This window comes from Stenella coeruleoalba (genome assembly GCF_951394435.1).
Source record: "Stenella coeruleoalba genome assembly, chromosome: 4".
NCBI lineage: Eukaryota > Metazoa > Chordata > Mammalia > Artiodactyla > Delphinidae > Stenella > Stenella coeruleoalba.
This window is the reverse complement of record NC_137149.1, coordinates 18,454,769-18,479,951: the sequence shown is the minus strand read 5'-3', so window position 1 is coordinate 18,479,951 and position 25,183 is coordinate 18,454,769. Positions and strand designations below refer to the sequence as shown.

Sequence of the window (25,183 nt, the reverse complement as noted above, 5' to 3'; positions counted from 1 at the left end):
TTTTATGTGTGTATTTTCTCTTTTATTGAAAGGACATACATGTGTTTGGATTTATAAAGACACTGAACAGTTGTTTTCTTTTCATTCAGGGGGCTGAATTAATGAACAAATATGTTGGTGAATCTGAAAGAGCAGTTAGAGAGGTAAGAAGATTATGTCTTAAAGTGGAACTCTGCATAGGAGAACCAGGCTTCTGTCCTGTATGGTTTGCATTTTGTTTGGGGTTATAGATTTTGAAGTTTCCAAATCTAAATTCTAGTGGTATAATTTTTCTTCAGGCAAATATTATTTTTAAATGCAATTTTGGTCATCTACAATTCTTTGTTTTTGCTTTTAAACATCATAATATTTCCAGCCTTTAGTTTTACCAAATATATTTTAACGAATGTCAGCGTTTCATTAAAAAAAATAAGGATATGTTTAAACTTAACAAAGAATGCATGATGTCAGAATGAGATTTAAATCCTTTAAACCAGGTAGCCCTTTAAATCAGATAAGCTTATTAGTATATGAAAATGTCACTGTACTCTTCTTATTTTATTTACTTTACCTTTGACTGGTGATTTAGAAAGTGCATCCCCCTCCCCTCTTAAATTTTACAGCCAGTGCCTGATTGGCCTACTGGCTAATCCATATTGCTGAAGCTACATAACTGGGAAGTTCATGCAAAATCAAGGCACTGAAGTGGGGGTAACTATAGCAGTCTGATCACAAGTCTCGGCCTCCCAAGCAAAGATTGGCCTGCCTCACACAGGCACCCTGTATCCTCAAAGAAGCTAAGCAAGGACATAAACAGCAGTGGAACGGATGGTCTTCTGCTTATGACACATGTGGGTATCAACCAAGAGTCTTAGTGATTGGAATACTTTGTTTTGCATCTGAGAAAAAAATTTAAGTAACTTTTTCTTTCTTTTTTTTTCTTGAAATGTAGATGTTGGTTATAATATAAAACATTAACTGATAATGATAGCACCTCATTGATTAAAATATGAAAAAGGTGGTGTTTATTAATATTAAGGTTTTGGTGACTGTTGTGTATTTTTATGGTCATCATACTTGTGGCCAGAAAATGGAGGCCTAGGTTACAGGTTACACACGTTTGGATTTCTTTCTGCTTATGCTGACGTTTTCTAGCCCATTTCCACATGTTTTCCCCGTGGCTGTCTGGCCAGTCTTTGATGTTGATAGTCTGATTGACTTCAGATCTAACCTATCTATGCTTTTCCAAGTTTTAGCTATTTTTTCCTTACAGTCTTCAGAGAAATGAGCAAAGTGTGTGACTTTTAGGTTTATGAGTATTGTATATGCTAAACTTTGGCTGATTTTATACATTTATGATTTTTCTTTTAAATATGTGTTTATTTAGATAAATGTTCCAGGCATTATACTAAGTGCTTTGCATCCTTTTTTAATTCATTTCTTAAACTTCTGAGGCGGGCATTTTTCATAATCTCCATTTTAGAGATGTGGAAATCGTAGTTTAGAAAAATAAAGTTACCCACTGAAGGTCACACAGCTACCAAGTGGTGAAGGTGGGATTTTAACTGAGATTGTTTGATTACTTAACCAAATTGTCTCCTACACACCTCTAAGAATATGTGTTGGTGTCTTGTCTCTGTTTGCAAGTAAGCACCGTGGAAGAGGATACTTTTACATCCATTATGAAGTGCTATACATCTGTTACAGGTTGTATACAAAGTGATTGGGCTGGTTTACTGGTACATAATAGATTTGGTTCTAAATATAATTTTCAAACTAAAACTAGCTATGGAGCTTTCTGGAATTTGCTGATCTTTAGCTAATGTAGCACTCTTTCCACCAGATCTTCCGAAAAGCGAGAGCAGTGGCTCCTTCCATCATTTTCTTTGATGAACTTGATGCCTTAGCAGTTGAAAGGGGCAGGTAAGAAATATTTAATAGGACTGCTATTAAATAGTAGCAGTTACAGTGTAGAGGAATTAAATTATTTCACATCATCACTTTATAGTACTTTCATGTGTAATTTTTTTTTTAAGACTGATATGCATTTGGGGCATTTGAGCTAATTTTTATAGTTTACTATCTAAAGAGAGCCCCCTGCACTGCCTATCAAAATTTGGGTTTTTATTAACATGTGATTAAAACTGTAAATAAAGTTCAGTTAAGCATAATTACGTGATAGAGTAGAATCCAATTATAATAAAAGTTGTTATTATACAGATTTTAGTATTATCTGGATTAAGTCATGTTTCCTAAAATATAGTTACAATAGAATAAAAATTAGTATTAATAGTTTTGTTTCTGAATGTCAGACAATAAAGAGGATTATTTATAATATCATATCAAACATATCGTGTGTGTGTGTATATATATATTAAACTGTTTTCAAGTGTGATTTTTTTTTTCTGTACAAAGATTTACAGGTCTTTTAAGGAATACATGGTACAAGTACTTCATGCTGGAGAGTGTTTATTTGTGTGTTTTCTTCATAACTCTCTGATTATACATTGACTATAAAAGTTTTGCTGATGATAATTATGGTGATGGCAGAAGGCACCTTCTAAGTCTCAGTGTTAGATTTGATAAGAGGCATACTGCTCTCTTCTTTATGGGTAGAGCTGCCTAATCAGATGAGTGTATGAATTGTCACTAGGAAACATTGGGAGGTAGCCTGCCCTGCTCTCTACCCCACCCATTTGATACTCTGTAAATACCTACCAATCTTGTTATTTTATGAGTTGGAGTTCATGAGTCCTTTTATTACTTCTGAAGTGAGATGGAACAAAAGGTTACAAATAGCTCAAGTTCACCTTGACTGCAAGAGAAGAAAAAGAAGCCAGAGAAGTTTACTGAAGTAGGGTGATCTGCCACATTTATGTGCCATCAGAGATGTCTGTTTTTGGAGCCTAGAAAGGGACAGGGTGGGAAACACTGTTAAGTATGAACCAAATGGGAGGTGGAATATGTAGCAGAGTTCTCATAAAATGCCTTTGAAAGGTAATGGTATGAGAAACCAGACAAGGCACTTGGTAGAAATAAACTTTTTGTAGGCAATTTGGCTCAGTAGGAATTTGCAAATGTATTAAGAGATGCTAATAATTTGCAGTCTCTAGATATCATTTCCTCTAGTAGTCTTCATCATATTGTGAGCCCTTCCTCAGTGGCTCATTCAGATAAAGTACAGGTAAATTCTGTGTAGTTTCCTTTGCATAGAGAAGTTTCAGTCAAGTTAGTTGGCATTTCAGAAAACGAAGATAAGGCTGAACTACCAAATGTAATGTTAATAGTCCAAAGTAGAGAGTTTTAGTTGTACTTTAGCTGCACTAAGTCTTATATAGTTTGGTTTTTATAGCCATAAGAATCTCATAGAATGATATTTTGATTGTTTTTTCCCCATAATTGTGTGATGGGCCAACATTACCTAGAAAGTTATTGTTTTATCTAGAGTGCTGTAACCTGAAAACAAAAACAAACAAAAGCTTCACACGTATATTTTTGTTCTTCAGCTATTTGAATTGGACACAGTTTCTAGAAACTGAAAGCACAGCTGTTGATAGATAGCAAACGTATGAAATTCCGAAAATACTAAACCAACTCTATACATTGTTAAAGAAATGTAGGGACATAAGAAACATAGTAACATAGGGAAACGTAGAAAAATTAAGAATTCCATAAGCTAGAAATTTTCTATATAATTTTGGGCTGTAGAATATTCATTGCTTTCATTTCTTCTGATTTTCTATGATAACATTCAGATCCAACTAATAATATGACTAGTCCAAAAATGACAGTGCCTAAGATGACTGTTTCTTCTTATCAAGATTTGGATTTCCACACTTAAGCTGTTTAACAGATTGAGCCATGAATTATGATATATACTAGTCTGTACTGTCCTGTGCATGTTACGTCAATTATTTTGACTACTTGAAGTTACTCAAATTAGCCATGAAACTGAGGATTGCAATCTGCACATTAAATAGAGTATAGACATACTATTTGCTTAGCTTTAGAAATACTTGTGCTTTCAGAAAGAGAGATTTTTCATGTTTATAAAAGTGTCTACTTACAACCACTATTTTCTCCTCTTCCCTGCCCCATTTAAGTTCTTTGGGACTTGAAAAATAAGTAAGCCTGATATTTACTTCTCTTTTTCTGTATGCCCATTTAAATTATGGATGTTCTGAATAAGATTTTTTTGTCTTATTTCGTATTGTGAGTTGGATGAAATGTTGTAAGATTCCCTTTGCAAAGTGCTTTAATGATCTGTAAATATTTGGGAAAATTGAAAATGCTGTTAAAGTAGCATAGCTCTTTGGAAGATGGATACTATGGTAGGGAGTAAGGCACTCACGTAGGGAAGAGATTTGAATTATACTGAGTTAATAATATTGGGTAACATTTATTTAGTGCTTATTGTATTCTAGAAACTGTTTTAAGTGCTTTACAGCTGAAGAAAAAAATTCATAAAAAGGCCCCTGCATTAATGCAAAGTAGGATATTACACAGTTGGTTCTAGTATTCTGCCCTGCCTCCCAGCTAGCTTAAATTTTCACCTTTTTCAGGGTTATAGTGGGGAGGAGAGAGCACGCTGGGCAGTAAATCAACAGTCACTCTTGTCTTAGGCAACACTTCTGTCCCCAGAAGTGAAGAAGGATAGGGTGATTCCCCATATACTGTATTCTCTTGGTCCGGTCTCCTCTGACTGAGGAAATGGCCACTAGACTAATCTAGAGATTCCTAGAACAACTTCCTCTGTCTGGGACGTTCCAGCTAGTCAGTGGATCTTGGAATCATCCTCACCAGCTGACATTAATGACTTTCCTTAGAGAGATGGCCTGATGCAACATTTTACTAGGAATCGGGAGTGATTTTTTGTTGTTATAGGACACATAGGTCATTTGTAGCTATCTTGCTTTTAAAATGAAAATTTGCTTGCATTTTGCATGCACCAAGAAAATTATCATAAGTAGTGCTTGTGTTCAGAGTGTTGATAGTATATGTTTGGCTAGTCTTCTTTAGGTCTCTTTCAAGCCTGAATATTGACATTGGGGGTGTGGGGGGTAGATTTTAAGAAACAAATTCAGATGCCTGCCATTTGGGCAGGCATTTAAAAATTAAATGACATTTAAAAATTAAACTAGAAAAACATTTTAAAATTTGAATTGGATATGACTTGTTGGCCTATAATTTAGAAATCATATGAAGAGATGATAGGGGATTTTATTTTATTGCAGGAGTTGAAAGGAAATAAATATCATTTTTGTGAAATGTTTGCTATTGAAAAATAAAATCAATGTAATAATTACCATCATGGTGGTGAGATCTCCTTAAGATAGGGGTTAGCATTCCTTTTCTGAAACAGGCCAGTTAGTAAATATTTTTTGCTTTTTGAGTCATACAGTTTCTATTGCAGCTATTCATCTCTGTTGCTACAGTGCGAAAGTAGCCATAGACAATATGTAATCAAATAAGAAACAGTTGGCTGGCCAGATTTAAACTGGCTATAGGTTCCTGACCTTTTTTAAGATATCATAAAGTCCCTTCAGTCCACAGCACTCTGACTTTTGAACAGGGATAATTTGGAAAAGGGACTTGACTTCCGAAGGGAAAAGAAAATTAATCTTTTGGAAACGTCTAATTTCAGTACTTTGTATAGCTGAACATTTTTTCCATTGTTGTGTTGCCTATCTCTAGCAGATAATAAAGTTTTATAAAATCATTTCATTATGTTAGTGATTATACATTTGTTCTTAAACTTGGAGTTGGTTTTGATTTCCTAGGATGTCAGTTTTATGGATTTTGTTTCCTACTGTGGCTTTGAAAGTCAGCCAAGAATATTTCTCAGTCCATAAAACAGTTTCACTATGCTACTCCAGCTAGCTATCAGTGATCTGTGGAAATAAAGGGCAAAGGCAACATGAATAATGGGAATCCAAAGAATTCCCTTCACCTAATCTTCAACATTAATTATAGCCACCAAGTTTCTCTACAACAAGTAGCAAATTAGACCAGTATGAGCTTCACCTCTTTCTGTTTAACGGCACTTGACTAGATCAATACATTTCTGAATACAAGGAAGGGGATATATGTATACAAATAGTTGATTCACTTCATTGTTCAGCAGAAACTAACACAACACTGTAAAGCAATTATACTCCAATTAAAAAAAATAATGAATTAAATAAGTTACGTGCTCCGTATTACCAACACAGAATTTTTAAACTAGAAAGACCTGTATATATGTCTTACCTAATTTAACTCCCTCATTCATACATGCCAATAATTATGAAATCCTCAAGGGAACGGCAACATCTTCATCCTCTTACCTCAGATGTCCAGCACAGTGCCTAACAGAGAAGGCACTCTGTGCTAAAACCCAGACATTTAGTTTTTGAATAAGGGAATGAAGCCTCAGAGAAACCAGAGATTAGGTTCACTCAGCTGGTTGTTAGCAGAGTATGATTTCACCATGTTTTAGTGTCATTTGTGAACCAATTTTATTTTAAAATTAAACACTGAGACTGTCTTTGGAATTTTGTCACCTGCATTACGTTCATAGAAGCATCAACATCTTCATTATAAAGAATCATTTGTAAGCTTTGGAATACATTCACCTGTCAAAGAGCTCCGAAAAGAATTAAGGAAGTGCTAAGTGATGCGTTTTTCAAAAAAATTCAGTGGTTTTTGTACACACTAACTTTAAAAGTGAGTCTAGAGTCACAAAACTTTGTCAGTTGTGCCGAGGGTACAGAAATGATAAATGTTCTTTTTAACGTAGCTGATAGCAACAGTATTCAAAGGATAATAGAGGATAGCAACAGTAATGAGATCATGCTTATTAGATCAGTGACAAAACATTTTGAAAGACTATGTACGTCCTTGGTATACTAATTAATTTTGTAGAAAGATCACCGTGTTACCCTCTGCCAGAAGGCCATTCAGTCGCATTTATTTTATTGTAGGGGAATCAAATTGAGTCTTTTCTCAAGTAAGCAAGCATGCAAATCATTGGGTTCCAAATCCTATGTGTCTGTAGTCACAGAGCATTATAAATCAAGAGCCTGAGTCAGTATCCACCTATCCCCCACGTCCCCCCCGCGCCTGCCCCCCAAAAAGAGTTCATTTAGAAGATACAAAAAGAGGATAGAAAAAACAGATGAAGAGAACTTCTTTCGGTATAGATCTAAGAAACCAGGGAAGTGGAGATTTTCTTCTCACTCTATTTCATTTCTGCATCTGAGCACACAGTCTTACAGTATATTCTGTTTTTTTCTGTTTTAGAAGGTTTGCCGTTTTTAAAAAAGTCATTTTTCACGTATAAAAATATCTGAGAAAGTATAAAGGTCTCCTTATCTGGAACTTTTTGCTGTTCAAAATAAATTGTTCCTTGAGGACCCTGAGGAGCCAAATTGTCACTACATTTGAGCAGCTAATGAAATGAGAAGAATTCTCATTGCCAAGCCATAGCAGGCTCCTACTAATGCATCTTGTATAAACAAAGTGTCTTTTAGCAGTTTATATATCAGGCTCACTGTTCTGGGCATAGTTATGAAGGGCTTAAGAGGAGTAGTTTTTAATCTTAGAATTATGTTGGTGGCTTTTATGGAAGAACTTAAGGAAGTTTGATACTTTCTACCATGTTTTAAGTAAAGCTCAGTAGAGAACTGGCAATGTGAATCTGCATATATCTGCTGACCTGTGCTATCCTGACTTCCGAAAATCTTCAGTCATGTTCATGCTTTATTTCAGTAACCTTTATGTGTCAGACACTCCTTTTTCAGTTTAATTTGTTAGGATAATGTGTAAAATGTTATAGAGATCCCTTCATTAAGCCAGGTATACTGGTGATAATTATAATGATAATGCTTATAACTGTTATCTGTTGACATTTCCTTTGTGCTAAGTATCAGCAGATCCTTTATACATTTATTTAATTTTGAGGGTGGTATGAGTCTTTCCATGTTTGATTGAGAAAACTGAGTCTCAGAGAGGTTAAGTAACTCTTCCACAAGATTACACAAAAAAATAATGGTAAGGCTTACTAATTGAACCCAAGCTTACTGATTATCAAAGCTCTTTCCCAAATTCAAAGTAAGCTTCCTAATGAGTACTAATCAATGAAGGTTTTACTGGAATGATTTTAAAACCTTTATGTTGTATAATCATATATTATAATCACTATAGAACTTTAGTTTTCATTGTCACCATTTCTAGATCTATGGTACTTAAGAAAATGACACATGTTTAGAAGCATTTTCTCTGCTTTAATTTTTAGCTTGAATAAGTTTGAACTTACATGTATTAATTTTCCTTATTTTTCTTTTGTTGGATTATGTTTATAACAATAACCTGGGGACATCCAGGACTGTGAAAAAATTCCCTTCAAAAAATTGCTTTTGGCAGAGGGTAAATTGAACTGTGAGTTTAAGAATCACTTGTTTCTCTAATACTGTGTTTTGAGTCAAAACTATACAGATGTAGCGAGTGTTGCCTATGTTAGCTTGGAATTTTTACTGGGAAATGATGGCAAGATGGAAAGATACATACTTTTATGTCATTTTCTGTGTTAACGCTTTATACAAAGCTGCAGTTATTCAGAGCACATGCAGCTTGCACAGCTCTAGGACAGCATGTGAAGATAACTCATTATATATGTCTGTCTGCTTTTATAGGGTATGTTGTTAATCTAAAATAATTTATTTACTATTAGGTTCAAGCTGAATATAGATCATAATCTGACAGCATAGTTTATCGTGAAGTGGTCAACTAGAATATTCAAGGCATTATTGATTCTTGACATTCATCAAATGATTTTTGCTTTCACTTTCTGAGTTTCTTGGCATATGTTTCTGAATATTACTCAGCCATAAACAAGAATGAAATAATGCCATTTGCAGCAACATGGATGGACCTAGAGATTTATCATACTTAGTGAAGTAAGTCAGAGAAAGACAAATATCATATGATAAATAGCTTATATATGGAATCTAAAAAAAAAAAGATACAAATGAACTTATATACAAAACAGAAATAGACTCACAGACATAGAAAATGAACTTATGGTTACCAACGGGGAAAGGGAGGGGAGGGAGTTTGGGATTAACATATACACACTACTATATATGAAGTAGATAACCAACAAGGACCTACTGTATAACACAGAGAACTACAGTCAATATTTTTGTAATAACCTATAAAGGAAAAGAATCTGAAAAAGAATGTTACACATATAAATAATATAAAATTAATATAAAATCATAAATATATAAAATTATTAAATATATTAATAAAATTATATAAATATATTAAACATAATACAATATAGAATTAATATAATTTTATATTTCATTTTATATAACTATATTATATCTATAAATTACAATTATTTTATAATTATTATTAAATTATTTTTTATATTATAAAATAATTATAATTATAAATAATACAAAATATATAAGTATATATATAAAACTGAATCACTTTGGTGTATACCTGAAACTAACACAACATTGTAAATCAGTTATACATGAATTAAAAATTTTTTAAAAACCCAAAAATACCCCCAAACTAGTCTTCCATGTGATTTTATTTTTCGTGGATTATAACTTGCTTAAGTATTTGTTCTCTTGCTGGACTTTTTTTTTTTTTTTTTTTTTTTTTTTTGCGGTACGCAGGCCTCTCACCGCTGTGGCCTCTCCCGCCGCGGAGCACAGGCTCCGGATGCGCAGGCTTAGCGGCCATGGCCCACGGGCCCAGCCGCTCCGCGGCACGTGGGATCCTCCCGGACCGGGCACGAACCCGCGTCCCCTGCATCGGCAGGCGGACTCTCAACCACTGCGCCGCCAGGGAGGCCCTGGACTTTTTAAATATATAAAAATTGTCTCTCCTTTAAATTTTATTTTAAAGAAGTGTCTATCAAGAAGCCAGAACTGTAATTATTGTTCCCATAGTGTTATCATCTTCAAGGTGTTTGATCAGAGTATAATTCATATTTTTCCTGAACTTTAGAAAAACAGGGAAAATAAAAAATAAATATTGTATCTGTTTCCTTCTGCCCCAAACTCATTTTCCTTTAGATGGTTATACTCACTGCCTCAAGGAAAACCAGCTCCTTCACAAGTAGAGAGGTTTCCTAATCATGGCAATTCATTTTAAAAGAAATTCACATTGGGCTTGTCAGGATCAGGTAAAGAAAGAAAAAGCAAAATAGGACCTGGAACACTTGTATGTATTCTTAACATTTTCAGTGAGTGAACAGTATCTTTGCAAACAGATGGCCTCATAAAATCTACAGTTTCTCTCATTAGGGAAGTTGATACTTAGGACTCAGAAGTATCATGTTTGTAACTCTTTTAATTTAACCACTGTACAGAAATCATTCTGCAAAGAAAATTTTTTTGTTGATCACTTTAAATGTTGATCACAGACTTTTTATCTTTAGTTTAGTAATAATTTTACTGGCTTTAGCATTTGAGAATCCCGAGCCCATTCTTGATGCCTTCGATTACTTTTGATGATTTTGGGAAATTCTCAGGTTGTGTTTCCTGAGATATGGCTTCTATTTGATTCTCTCACTTCTCTCCTTATGAGACTACAGTTATATGTTTCTTAGGCTTTCCACTGGGTTCTATATGTATTTTTACTATTTTCATTCTTTTTTTCTCTTTGTGCATCAGTTTGGATATTTTCTACTGACCTGCCTTCCAGTTCAAGGATCCTGTGTTCTGTTGTGTTTAATCTACTATTACATTCATCTTTTTAATTCTTAATTTTAGTTATTATAATTTTTAGGTTTAGAATTTTTCTTATGGATCCCAGATCCCTGCTGAAATTCACCATTTTTTTATTTCTGTGCTTTTGGTTTGTTTTGTTTTGTTTTACTACAATTCAGGTGAATTTTTGTTTTTATTATCTCAGTCCCATCCCTGTCCAGATTACATGCTAATTTAACATTGTTTCAGATTCTAATTCCCTAGCATCCTTCCTCTTCTTAAGAGGAAACTAAAAGGAAGAAGGGATAAAGGCTAAATGAGAGTCTAGAAAAATCTTTTCCTATTTATCTTTTTACTTGCAGGATATAGGGTTTTGAGGAATGGGTGAATTAGGGATGTGTATATTCAATATTATGCTTTTGTTGTTAACAGTGTATCTTGGGCTTAATTGTTCCGTTTCTTTTGTGGACTCCATATCTAATGCTTGTTGTTGGGTTCAGTGTCTAAAGCGATTATGGTAATGGTTATTTTTCTATTCGTAAAATGTTTTACCCATTCTTAACTTTAGATTAGTTTATGTTAATTGAATGTGGTGGTGCATCAGTGTGCTTTCAGCATCTAAAAATGGCATTTAAAAAGCCCCTTAACTTTTTTTTCTTACCTATGACTTAAATTCAAACTGAAAGACTGTTGTATTGTTTCCCCTGATAAGCTCTCATGTAAAAAGTGCTTGTAATAAAGCTTGTATGTGACATCCTTTCATCTTTAAATCTGTTATTTTCTACAATGATTCATGTTCAAAACATTAATCCAAGGTTATAAAATACTGAAATACTGTTCGAATTTTATGATGAAAATTTTTGTAAATTTGGAATGCCTTTAAATGTATTCAAATTTTTTGTTTTATAAAGTTTGAAGAGTTAAAACCAATATGTGGATTTTAATAATAATAAATCTATGTTATTTGTTAAACTTACTCATTTTTTAGCCTCTTAATATCATTGTTTAATTTTTCTTTCAAATGTTACCATGTAGGAAAGCTTGTATTGAATGGTGCTCAGATTCAGTACTAGCCCTGGCTAAACCTAACTTTGATAACTATAAGATTGCTCTCCTTTCTATAAAAGATTCTAAATGTTCTATATAGTATGAGCATTCATGGTTATAAGTTAGAGCCACTGCTTCATTACTGATGGGGTAAATCAGTTATCTTAATCTAGTTTTATTTAGTTACGTTTATGCTGTCCAAGTTCTTGATTTAAACTGAAAGCAGATGTTATCCAGAGTTCTTGAATCAGTCTTTCAGGAACTATTCTGTGTTACTTATTTTGGAAAAGCAAATGAATGTGGAGTTTTCTTTCTCCCTGCTAGACTCTAAGGTCCTTGAGGAAGTAGGGACTGCCATCTTAATGTTTTAATTCCCATTTCCTAAAGCCATGTCTGGCCTGCTAGGCAGTGAATGTTTATTGAATAAATGAGTTGAATTGAATTGAATGAATTGTTGCACTTTCTAATAAAATTACCCCCCTTATTTTTCCTCTCATTCTTCTCTCACTGTACCACAATGATGTTTGCCTAACTCTGAAACAAAACCTAGTAGCTATTTTTTTTTACTTCTCAGCAAGTTCAGCTAATACATTCATACTTAGCAGTAAGACATCTAGCAGTCTTACTAATTCATTGGAGGAAGAAGGGAGAATGTACGTAACATAGCTAAGGATGGGTTCTGACATTATTTGCATATAGTTCCTATCAGGAAGCACTAGCAAGCAAAGCACAAGCACACATAGATTTAGATGTGGCATGGGCCCAGGATTTTTTCTTTTGATGGAAGTATGCCATTCACTTAAAGCTATTTAGTTATGTTACACAAATTCCTTTAGGTAGGTCACAAAAATTAGAACTTTATCATTATCTAGTAACGCTGTTAGGTTAATATTTTTTTTTTGGTGTATGTGTAACTCTCCAGTGCTAGGTAGTGTAACATTCCTATGGGGATTCACTCTACTCTCCTTGCTGACATATTTTCTGAGGAGTCATTCGATGTAATTCTTATCTTTGTGCCTCTGTAGTGAAGTGTTTTTGTCCTCTAGCTACTTTCAAGATTTTTTCTTTATCTTTGGTTTTCTATTGTTTGAATACGATATGCCTAGGTGTAGCTTTTTGGCATTTTTCCTACTTGACGTTCTCTGGGCTTCTTGGATCTTGCTGTCAGACATTAATTTGGGGAAATTCTCAGTCATTATGGCTTCAGATAGTTTTTCTGTTCTACCTGTCTTCTCCTTTTGGTGTTTCAGGTACACATATATTACATATTTTGTTGTTGTCCACAGTTCTTGGATTTTCTTTTCTGTTTCTTTTTACTTTTTTACTGTTTTCTTCAGTCTTTTTTTCTCTTTCCTTTTCCGTTTTGGATGTTTCTATTGACTCATACTTAAGTGGAGAGATTCTTTCCTCAGCCATGTCTAATCTGCTAATGAGTCCAATAAAGGCATTCTTTATTTCTGTTATAGTGTTGTAACAACCTTAGAATTCTTTTTGAGCCTTAGAATTTCCATTTCTCTGCTTATGTTGCCTCTTTCTTGTGTGTTGTCTACTTTGTCCACTAGAGCCCTTAGCATATTAGTCATAGTTTTAAAAAATTACTGGTATGATAATTCCAGCATTCCTGCTGGTTCTCTGGTTCTGATGCTTGCTCACTTTCTTCCAGCTGTGTTTGTTTGCCTTTTAGTATGCCTTATAGTTTTTTCTTGATAGACATGATTTACTGGATAACAGGAACTGTGGCAAATAGGCCTTCAGAAATATAGTGGTAAGTGAGGACACAGTGAGGAGGTGTCAGTTACCAGCCAGGGGAAAAGAGTCCTCATCTGACCATGCTGGCCTCTTGATCTTACCAGCCTCCAGACTGTGAGAAATGAACTTCTGTTGTTTATAAACCACCTAGCCTGTGGTATTTTTTGTTATAGCAGCCTGAATGGATTAAGGTACCTGTGATCTCACATTTCTGAGGGATCTAAAAAGAATTGTTAATTTTTCAGTTTATAGAGCTTTTTACTTGTTATTAGGAGGAAGTAGAGCCTTCTAAGATTCTTATATACTGGACTGGAAAGCATATCAAAACTGCCCTTTTGTAATCTGTTTCCTATACTGTAGCCGCTGTAGTCCTCAAAAACATAAATCTGATCTTGTCATGTCTCTACTTGAAACTTCCCATCAACTTTAGGACAAAATCCAAACTTAGTAATTTGGATAATAAAGCCTTTGTCATCCAGCCTTGGTTTATCTTTCTCTGCTAATATTTTACATTTTTACGTTACTGCTATGCTGTGCTACTCTGAACTGTTTTCCATTTTCAGTGTTCTGTATTCTCTCTCTTCCCTATCTTTTTCTTTGCTGGTCTGGCCCCCACTCATCTTTCGGGTCGTAGGTTAGAAGCCATCACCTCTGGACAGCCCACCTTGACTCTCCCAAGACCTGTTCGTTTGACCTTCCTTTGCCCCTTGTAGTGTAGGATCACAACTAATTAGCAAAGTAGATACAATTAAAGGCCTTGGATGTAATCTGTTGGCATCCTTAAATGCTTATATGCTTGCAGTCATCATGAAGGAGCCCACAGAGCTTTTGCTAGCAATGTTCGTATCTAACATTTGGAAAAGTTACATTTTGAAGCGTTTTTGGAAAGATATATAATCTATTTATTCAAAATGTTTAATCTTAAGTAGACCCAGATCAGCAAATCCATGCACCAGCCAATTGGTTACTTGCAGGAATTAATGTTGACCAAGACAAATCTCAGTGGCTTCCCAGATGCTCCTTGCTTGGTCCCAAACTTTTTGACATTGGGAAGGACCATTTAATAAATTGACAGTGTAATTTATATGACAACCTGGAAGGACCAACTGTTTAATTAATTGACAGTATGATTTGTGTAACAACATCATGTATGTCTGATTAGTGTGAGTTAGAGGCTACTCTCCTTTGTGTCAAGTTTTTGAACTTGTAATGCACACTGAGATCTAAATTCTTTTATTTAGAGATCCTGATTACCTTATTATTAAATATATTATGTGATGATTATACTAAGGTGTACTTGCTGTCATGGGTGCTAAGACAAAGGTATGGGGTGTGTCTCTTCTATCCTCTTTCCCTCTTCTCCCCCCTCCCACTCTCAACTGTATCTGATTGAATTTATATGTTTAATATACTTACAATGCTGTTTCACTCTGTAATTGTCCACCTAGATGTTTATTATATATTTCCCAATTCTGAACAGAGCCTAGTAAATCCCAGCTAGTGCTAATGAGAATTATTATTGTGGGGCCTTGATTGTGTAATATCAGGGTTTTGTTCACTATTAAGACCTGTTGAGTTTACTTCTTAAAAATCAATATTCAGTAATTTTTTGTGATCAAGGAAATGAGATTAAATTAAGGTGTAGTTTGTTCAGGAGTAGCTTTGTAATTGACCTGGTGCATGAAAAAATGGAACAAAATAAAATGGTTTTTTTCCCCCTATTTCTCTAGATATGGGTATTGTGATGACCCCCTACCTGCTGATGTGTTTTAAAAATATTCTTAATATTTTAAAATATCAAGATAGGTCAGAAATACCCCGTTTGCTATAGGTTTGTAAAGAGTTTTCTGTCTCGCATAGGCTCTAAGGTTCATGTGAGAATGAGTCTGTATCTTATTCATTTTTTTATTCCCAATTCCTGTCAGTTTATTTGCCATATAAAATGTAAATATCGGGGGGCTTCCCTGGTGGCGCAGTGGTTGAGAGTCCGCCTGCCGATGCAGGGAACATGGGTTCATGCCCCGGTTCGGGAAGATCCCACATGCCGTGGAGCGGCTGGGCACGTGAGCCATGGCCGCTGAGCCTGCGCGTCCGGAGCCTGTGCTCCTCAATGGGAGAGGCCACAACAGTGAGAGGCCCGCGTACCGCAAAAAAAAAAAAAAAAAAAAAAAAAAAAAGAAAGAATGTAAATATCGATTAAGTTAAATAATTACGTATTTGATGAACTTTTAAAAATAATCTTATTTCTTACTTCCCAGATCTTTTATATTTGACACTCTTAGCATTTCATTATTGGAGAGAAAATAATCATGGTTGTTGATGGAGGAAAAGAAATGATTTAATATAGTTAGTTCTTGGATCTAATTCAACAAGTAATGAATTCTGAAGCATGCATTTTATGTTTTGAAAAAGACATAATGTTTCTTGTTATAGAATATACGATCTTTTTAAAATAGTAGAGTATTTGGGGATAGATAAAGAGATTTTTAAAACTGTATTTTTAAAAATCAGTTCATCAGGTGCTGGGAATGTAGCCGATCGTGTTTTGGCTCAGCTCTTGACAGAAATGGATGGCATTGAACAGTTAAAGGATGTGACAATCCTGGCAGCTACTAACCGTCCAGATAGGATAGACAAGGTAAGAAAGAAGCCAGTCTGGGCATTTTAAAATCAAGAACTGGATCGTTTGATTATGTTGGGGATTTTTGGGTTTTGGGTTTTTTTTTCTGTCAAATTACTTTCTAATCAGTTTGTCATTTAGAGGATACTGAAAGATTAAACTAAAGGAAATGAAGAGAACTGAGAAAAGAATTTGTTTATGTTTTTATTACTTATGTTTGGTATTAATGAAACTATTTTGTAACCCCTTGAGTTTTCCCTCCCCCATTGTTGCATTAAATTCTTAGTGTATTTCCCTAGAGTATTTAAGTTCTGAAATTCTTTTTGTGTTTCATCTTATTTTGAGAACTTTTTAACATTTTCATTCATTTTAAGGTAAGCTTCCGGCTATTTACTACTAGTTAGACTCAAGTTATTTTCAACAACTTTCTAGAAGTCCTGGCCTCTCAGTTGCTTTCAGAGTAATTAGAATAAAAATGACAGTGGATTTTATTTCTCTTAAGAAGTTACTTAGGCTTAAATTAAGCTACATAGGTGCAAAATTAACACTTTCAAGCTATTGCTACCACTACTTTTCCCCAAGTCATATTTTAATAAATGAGTTCACTTAACTTTTAAGTGCCTAATTTATACTTAATGATCTAAACTGAGAGTAAAAATTTACTCCCAGGGCGTGAACCAGTTTCTCTTTTTTTTGTTGCTGTTATTGCCTCATGTCCATGACCTTATGAGCTCCTCCCTCCCTGTGCACATATATACAAACTTTCGGTTTTAACAATGGGATTTTGAAAGAAATCATCTTTTTGAAAATATGAAAAGAGGTTTTATGTGGGAAGGTATTTTGCTGTGTGATAAAGTCCCTTGGTCAAATGCAGGTAAGAAAGCTTTGAACCTTAATAAGTTAAATTGTGCCCTTTCTGCTGCAGTGTTTTACAAGAAGCTAGGTAAGTTATGAGCATTTGTAGGACCTGGGTTGGTGCCCAGACATCTCTGATGTCTATAAAAAAGATAGAATTGTGTCTTGACAAGAATTACAGAAAGTGCTGAAAGAGACCTTAAAGATTACCTAATCCCACCTTTTGGTTTCAGTGAATCCAAGAATCATCTTTATCCAGGTAAATATACATTGTATTTTTATGACATTTGTCTCCTGGTTACCCCATGGCTAATGAGCTCTAAAATTTCTTAGGTTTTTTTTCTCTACAGTGTCTAATCTAATAGTGGCCTTCTTTGGTTTGTTAATATTGTATGTCTTTGATGTTAGACACATGTCTTGAAGTAGGACTTTGGGCTTATAGTAAACCTTTTGGGTTCTTCTAAATCAAGCTGTATGATTTAGCTTGTTTAGTGCTTGTATTAATTTTGTCTTGCTGTGTAACAGATTACCTCGAATTTAACAGCTTCACACAATACTCGTTTATTAGTGTTTCTGTACGTAGGTCAAAATCTGGGCGTGGCATGATGGAGTTGTCTGCTCAGGGACTCAACAAGGTGTTGGCTGACCGTTATCAGGAGCTGCTATTCCTCTTCTAAGCTCACGTGATTGTGGCAGAATTCACTTCTTGTGACTATAGACCTAAGGACTGAATTTTCTTACTAGATGTCAGCTGGGGGCCACTCTCAGCTCCTAGAGACCCACATACGTGGTCCCTTCCATCTTCAAAGACAGCGATGGAGAATCTCCATCATATTTTATCCATCTTACGCTTTAAATTTCTATTGCTAGGAAAAGCCTAGTCTCTTTTGAAGTCTCACCTGATCAAGTTAGGCCCACCAAGGAAAATCTCTCTACTTTCAAGTCCGCTGGTTCAGGATCTTCATTACATTTGCAAAAGCCCTTCCCAATAGCACCTAGTCCAACATTTGATGGAATAACTGGGAGAAGGTGTGTGTCTAGCAGAGGACCAGAATCTTGTGGCTGAGCAAAATTCTTTCTACCACAGTGCTCTTCAGCTTCTTCCCCAACCCCTATGTGCGTTCTCTTCTGGGCACTAAGAACAACTTCCAGCTTTCACAGAGACCAACTTATCTTTGCCAGTCATTTGATTGGCTACAAACCTTCTCCTTTGAAATGTCCTTTTCTGTGGATTCTATCTTTTCTCAGATGGAGCATTTCTCCACCTTGCCTTGTCCAGATATATCTTTCTTCAAGTTATACATATACTCTCTCTTAAAATAGAAAAGGATAAATGAATTTAAACTTCTTTATTTTAAGGATACATTTTTCATGTTCTTTATATGTATGACACATAGTAAGCCTATTATTTAATACAGTAGAATTGTTGACTTACCTCTTTTGCTTACTTTTCCCTCTGTAAGAACTAGATTGAACCCCAACTGTTGTATTTTGCAGTAAGGTGAAATTTGTCCTAGGTTTTACCTATACCTGATACAAAAGACCCCAAGAAATTTTTAATATAAACCTAGAGATAATAAGTTATCTTGGGCCACTCTAAGGTTTTGGACCTTTTTTCAGCCTCATCTTAGGATACGTCAAAACCCCAAAGATAATGGTAGATGACTTCCATTCTTCCTGGGATACTTTAGTCTGTGGATATCTTGGCTCTCTTGGAGAAAATGATTAACTGGATTTTGGGCAGAACTTGTCTCCGAAGGCGGGAGATTGAAGGGATGGAAGTGGTTCTTTTTTACATTTCTTTGTGCATTGTTTTAAATAGGTTTCTTACTTGCTAATAATATTTGCCTTAGAAGGCAGATGCTGTGTTTTATTATGTCAACTCATAAGTGACAGTCTCCAATATCACAGTTTGAGAAATTAAAGTTTGGAAAATATCTTGCCAAAATTCTAGTCGTATTTTTGATCCTTTATAACATGTTACCTTTAATACCTTGTTTCTCAAACCACCTAATTGTCCAAAATAAGTGTTTTAAGTACCAATATTATTACACACTGGTAACATCTTTTGACTGATTAACCTTTGCTTCAGGAGGCTTCAGAGAGAAGTGCAAACATATACAAACACACACATATATATGTGTATTTATATATATGCTTGTATGTTTGTGTATATGCATGCATCATATATATACACACATGTTCATATATATACACACATGTACATACATTGATTAGTTTTAAAAATTAGGAATCCAACTTTTTATTAACCAGCTAATCTTGGATGAGCACACTTAAATTAAGATATTGAAAGTGTTTGTAATTAGATACAAAGACTCAATTTTCTAGGTCGGGATCTAAAGACCTTTTTAATTTACTATTCAAATTTTTCAAAATTTATAGTGTTTAATTTGTAATAGATGAAACAATATAATTATGACTGGCAGTAAAACATAAAATTGGTAAATGGAAAAAGTATTTTTAAGTGGTAAAGCAGTGCCTTCAAGATCATCAGATGATATGCTATGCTTTCAAGTACAACTTTGAATTTAGTACATTGAACCATGGTCTAAATTCTGCATATGTCTGTAATGGTACAAAAAAACACTACTTTAAATAATCAGTGATTTTTGTAAAAAATATTTTAATCGTTTTCTATTTCAGGTAGAATTCCATATTCATATGTAGTGTGGATTTTTTGTTAACTGTACTTCTGTTATTACTCAGATGGTATAAACTATATCAGAAGTATATTTTCTAGATTTTTTTCTCTGAATCTTACACAGCATTATTTGTGTATTGTTTAATAGCACTATAAAAAAAGTTTCAGCACATTTGTGATTAGAACATGGTGTTCAAACTGTGCGCTGAATGTGCCGTTAGAAACAAAGCAGTCTTAAGAGATGATTTTTTTTTTTAAAAAAACTTCCTTTTATGAAATGAATAGACATAGTTTTCACCACCTGTCTTGTCTGGAGGAAATGGTAGTAGGAAGAGAATAGGCAACAGGAGAATTAAAGTAAATTTCCTGTGCTAATACTGAAAGGTAGAGATTTTGTTTTTGGCTGAAAACTGGAAAGAAAAAGGACTGTTCTAGTGTGAAAGAAATAATGCATTTAGCATTTAGTCTAACTTTGGCTACATTTAATTCAGGTGTTTGGCCTTGTAAATTAGCTAGCTTACTTTACAGTCCTTTTGCCTATTAACCCACAACCTCTATGTCATGATGACCTTAAGTTAGTATATTGGAACGGAGAGAATTCTTGGACTGTCAGAGGAGTGAAATTGATATCATTATGTGACCCGTATGTTGCACATTTTTCGTGTCTTTTTTGGACAATATTTCAGTTTCATATAGTCTGGGGAAACTAAAGCTGGAGCTTCCTGGGGCTTCAGCAAGGGAAGTGAGACACATAGCTCAAGAATCACATTATCCTACTTCCTGCTATGTCATATTTACATGTCAAACACAATAGCTGTAATGTAGCACACTAGGCTGAGTAAAGTGATTGCTTGGGGTCTCCAGTGGTATCCTGAAGTCTCCATAGACCTTTTACCCCCCTACCCTCCTCCTTCAGCTTATAGATAAGTGAAGAGAAGTTGCATCCTTAAGAGTCCATTTTGCATAAGAATGACGGGATATGAAGGACAGGTGAAGATTAATGAGATTGTGATGTCAAGTAGTTACATTGTCTTTAGGTTGACGATGGACTGGATTTCCACAGCATCAGGAGACTTCAGAGCAGCAAACAACTAAATTATTTTTGATGCCCAAATAATAGTTAAAAGCCTGAACTCTAGGAGTTTATATTATTTTTTGTTAGGCTATTGCTTACATAGCCCCTTTTAGAAGAGTATAGTGTTCAATCCATGGTATTTCATGTATTTATGTTGAATATTAAGGAAGAAATGATCATGTCTTCTTATCCTAGTGTTAAACAAGCTTCGAAATTGTTTAATTTTATGAATATTTTAAAATTGAGTCCCTTTGATTACTTTTAGTACTGATGCTTGGTATATAATAGGCTCTCAATAATGATTACTATTGTAATTATTATCTCTAGCCTGAAACCTGGTTTTCTTATAATAATAAATTTGTAAAATTTTAAAAATTCTGCTCTGAGACATCCATGGAACAGATTGCTCGATTTTTTGTAAGTTTTATAGAGGTCTTGAGTAATTCAGTGTTCAGAATTATTTTCTAACTTAGTACGTTTAACTCATGGAAGTTATAAACTGGCATTAATTTTCCTTCCAGTTTTTCTGGGAGATGAGTTGATGTGTTAAATATGACAGTATTTTTATTTCTTAAATACTATAAATTAAAAGTTGATTTTGATTGCTTTGTAACATGGAAAAAATTAGCATGTTTAGAAATGTCAGCAAATGAGAAGCTAAATATATGTAGCTTCCAATTTTAAATGAATTGTGTTCCAAAAATATCTTCAGACAGGTTAAAAATATGTTTGTGAATGGTTTTCCTCCCCACCCTTCCTAGTTATAAATTAAAAATCCCATTCATCTATTATTGCTGTTCTCAGCTAAGTCAGTACTAAAAAACAAGCTGCTTGATCTAAGAAACATTAAAAGTTTAAATGAATCATAATTCTTTACTTTCCTGTAAGTATTAAAGGAAGGGATGCTTATTGATCTTTTATATTTATCAAAATGATGTGGAGAGTCTTAGGGTGTTAGAAGGTGAGCCACAGTGTGGTCAGACTTGGGCTACTGCTTCCAAGGTCATCTTCCAATTTCAGCTTTACCATCATTTTACAGGACTGTTAGAAGTAGTTTTATTATTGTTGCTGAGTGTTTATGTGTTTCTTTTTTGTTTTTTAAAACGCCAAGTGTTTTCACCATATCTATTATGGTAGCAGCTGTAAGGGTTTCAGCTTCGGGAATGGGGTATTGGAATTTTTGGTCAGAGGTTGTATGCATATGTGGGTCATATTTCATTTAGAAGTTAAGATAAAGACTGTCTGTCCCAGAGGTCAGCAAACTGTGGCCTGTGAGCCAAATCTGACCCATAAACTGTTTTTCTACGTCCCATGAGCTAAGAATGGTTTTTACATACTTAAATGGTTGGACAGAAAAGATGATTTAGTGACATGTGAAAATGATGTGAAATTCAAATTTCGGGCCTCATAAATAAAGATTTATTGGTATATAGTTACACTAATTTTTGATGTATTGTCTGTGACTGCATTTGTACTACTGTAATAGAGTAGTTACAGTAGAGACCTATGGCCTATAAAGCCTAAATTATTTACCATTTAGACCTTTACAGAAAAAGCTTACTGACCATTGATCTATCCTTGTAAGCTTTTAGCAGTTTCCTAAAGTCTCTAATTTCTGTTGTTCACACATGAACCACAAAATTTTTCTAAAGATTGTTTAAATATATGTATTGCATAAATTTTCTGAAGATAAATTATACATAAGTCAATAATATCATGCTGAGCTTAAAATAAACCAATAGTAGTAGGAAGGCTGTATTAACTTCTTGTTCTTTAAAATACCTTCAATCTCTTCTTGAACACTTTTTAATACTTAATCTTTTAAAATACATTTTCTTGGACTAAATAATTATTTTTCCAACTGAATGACTTACCAAAATCCATAAATATAGAAATGAAGTTTTTTATTATATGAAAAAATAGCAAATATTTATTCATGGCACCTCAGTCTTATAGTTGCATTGGTTTTTTTGCTTTTTATAATTGTGAGTTGAATGCTCTCTGTAGTGTTTTTTATCATTGAGATTTTCAGGCTAGATATTTAAATTTTGAGGAGTTAAGAGTCTATGTTTATGCATTTGATAGTAAATAATATTTGATTATGTCACCGTGCAAATAGGAGTATGTTTAATCTTCTTTTAGAGAAAGAGTAATAACATAATAAAGTACATATTGTCCTTGATACACAAATTCTAAAAGAAATTAATTTTTTCAAGATTGGAGAGAACTTGGAAGGTGTGATAGTCTAGTTATCCTTCTGATGCGTTGACCCTGTTATAAAATTTCTACCCCTCATTTCTCCATCCTTTGCTTACTCACCTATACTGATGGGGAACCTGTTAACTCATGAAATAGACCACTTCATCTTTGTCTCAGACTATTAGAAAGCTCTTTAGTCTACTGAACAAGCAGCTGTTTTTCTGCCTAAGGCTTCTACACACCAGCCTGATTCAACTCCAAAATGCTATAAAGAACAGTTTTTAATACCTCTTCTATGTGGTTCTTTATTTTTGAAAACTGTATTGTGTGTCTTATCTTTACATTCCATCTCACGAACCAATCATTCCTCCTCCGGGTTTGGCATCTTGTTTTATTTCATATGATACCCTTATTCCATCTTCAGCGTTCTTACCCTTCCCCCCCCCCTTGAAATGTTGTCCATTTGTTCCTTTCTTTCTGAAATTGTGGTACCCACAAATGTATATACTATAATTAGTTTTTAGTGTGATCAGTGCAGAGCTGACTGAGACACTTAAGGCATTTAATCTGAATACTGTGCTTCAGCTAATGCATTCCAGGACTGTGTTAGTTTATTAGCCAGGTCAATCACACTGTGGACTGCTATTGAATTTAAAGTCATCAGGAGCAAAAGAAAAACAAAACTAAAATGTCCAGGTCTTTCCTTAGAGTCTTCTGCTAAGTAGTAGCTTCACTGCCTTGGGCTTATGCTAGTAATTTCATTTAAGCCTTAGAAGTTGAACTGTGGAACCCCCTGGCTCATGCCTGCTCCAGCTCCAGCCTTCCAGCCACGGTGGCCCCAACGTGTTATACCCCAGAATTCCCCTAGCCTGCACCCACTCCAGCTCCAGCTGGCCTGCCAAAGATGCATAGCACATTCAATCTACACAGGGGATGCTTCTACACAAGGTGATACCTTCAAGACCAGGAGAGGTAGCTATTTCACCTAATTCATAGAAACAAACAGAAAGTCAAAGCAAAATGAGGAGACAGGAATATATTCTAAAAGAAAGAAAATGATACAACCCTGGGCAGGGTGGGGGAGGAGGGCTAATGAAAGGAAGATAAGTCATTTACCTGATAAAGAGTTAAAAGTAATGGTCATAAAGATGCTTATTAACTTGGGACAAGAATGGAGGAACACAGTGAAAACTTCAACAAAGAGTTAGAAAATATAAGAAAGAGCCAACCAGAGCTGAAGAATACAGTAATTGAAATGAAAAATACACTAGAGGGAATCAACAACAGATTAGATAATACAGAAGAACAGATCAGTTATCTGAAATACAGAATAGTGGAAATCATCCAATCAGAACAGTAAAAAGGAAAAAGGATTTTTTAAAATGAGGATACTTTGAGAGACCTCTGGAACAACATCAAGCATACTAACATTTGCATTATAGGGTAAGAAGACATGATCATTTCTTCCTTAATAGTCAACACAAATGCATGAAATACCATGAATTGAGCACTGTACTCTTCTAACAAGCAATAGCCTAACAAAGAATAATGTAAACTCCTAGAGTTCGGGCTTTTAACTGTTATTTGGGTATCAAAAATAATTTAGTTGTTTGCTGCTCTAAAGTCTCCTGATGCTGTGGAAATCCAGGCCATCATCCATCTAAAGATGAACAGTTTCCTAACCTGGGAAAGGAAACAGATGTTCAGGTCCAGGAAGCACAGAGTCCCAAACAAGTTGAATCCAAAGAGATCTATACCAAGATACATCATAACTAAAATGGCAAAGGTTAATGATAATGAACATTTTAAAGGCAGCAAGAGAAAAACAACTACAGTTGACCTTTGAACAATGCAGGTTTTAGCTGCAAGGGTCCACTTACACGCAGATATTTTCTAATAGTAAATACAACAGAATTATATGGTCTGTCCTTGGTCGAATCCATGGATGTGGAGGAACCATGCATACTGAGGGCTGAGTATAAGTTATACACAAATTAACCCCCATGATGTTCAAGAGTCAATATATAGTCATAAGACCATCAGCTGATTTTTCAGCAGGCACTTTGCAGGCCAGAAGGGAGTGGTGTGATATGTTAAAAGTGCTGAGAGGAAAAAACTTAGAACCCAAGAATACTGTACCCAGCAAAGTTACCATTTACAAATGAAGGAGAAATAAAGAGCTTTGCAGACAAGCAGAAACTCAAGGAGTTAATCACCACTAAAATGGCCTTACAAGAAATGCTAAAGGGGCTTCTTTAAGCAGAAAACAAAAGGTCATAACTAGA

The 25,183-nt window shown here is 34.6% G+C and overlaps 1 protein-coding gene across 3 annotated transcripts in view; it reads left to right on the top strand.

Moving 5' to 3' along the window:
- The window catches only part of AFG2A (AFG2 AAA ATPase homolog A), a 343,293-nt gene that overhangs the window by 96,232 nt on the left and 221,878 nt on the right, over positions 1-25,183 (top strand). For 2 of the 3 annotated variants that reach the window (XM_079919922.1, XM_079919923.1), the window contains exons 12-14: positions 90-143; positions 1,823-1,902; positions 15,999-16,125. In XM_079919922.1, the coding sequence (XP_079776048.1) occupies positions 90-143; positions 1,823-1,902; positions 15,999-16,125 (261 nt within the window). Of the gene's footprint in view, positions 1-89; positions 144-1,822; positions 1,903-15,998; positions 16,126-17,195; positions 17,222-25,183 lie in introns of all 3 variants that reach the window. The other variant, XM_079919924.1, reaches the window with a different exon arrangement.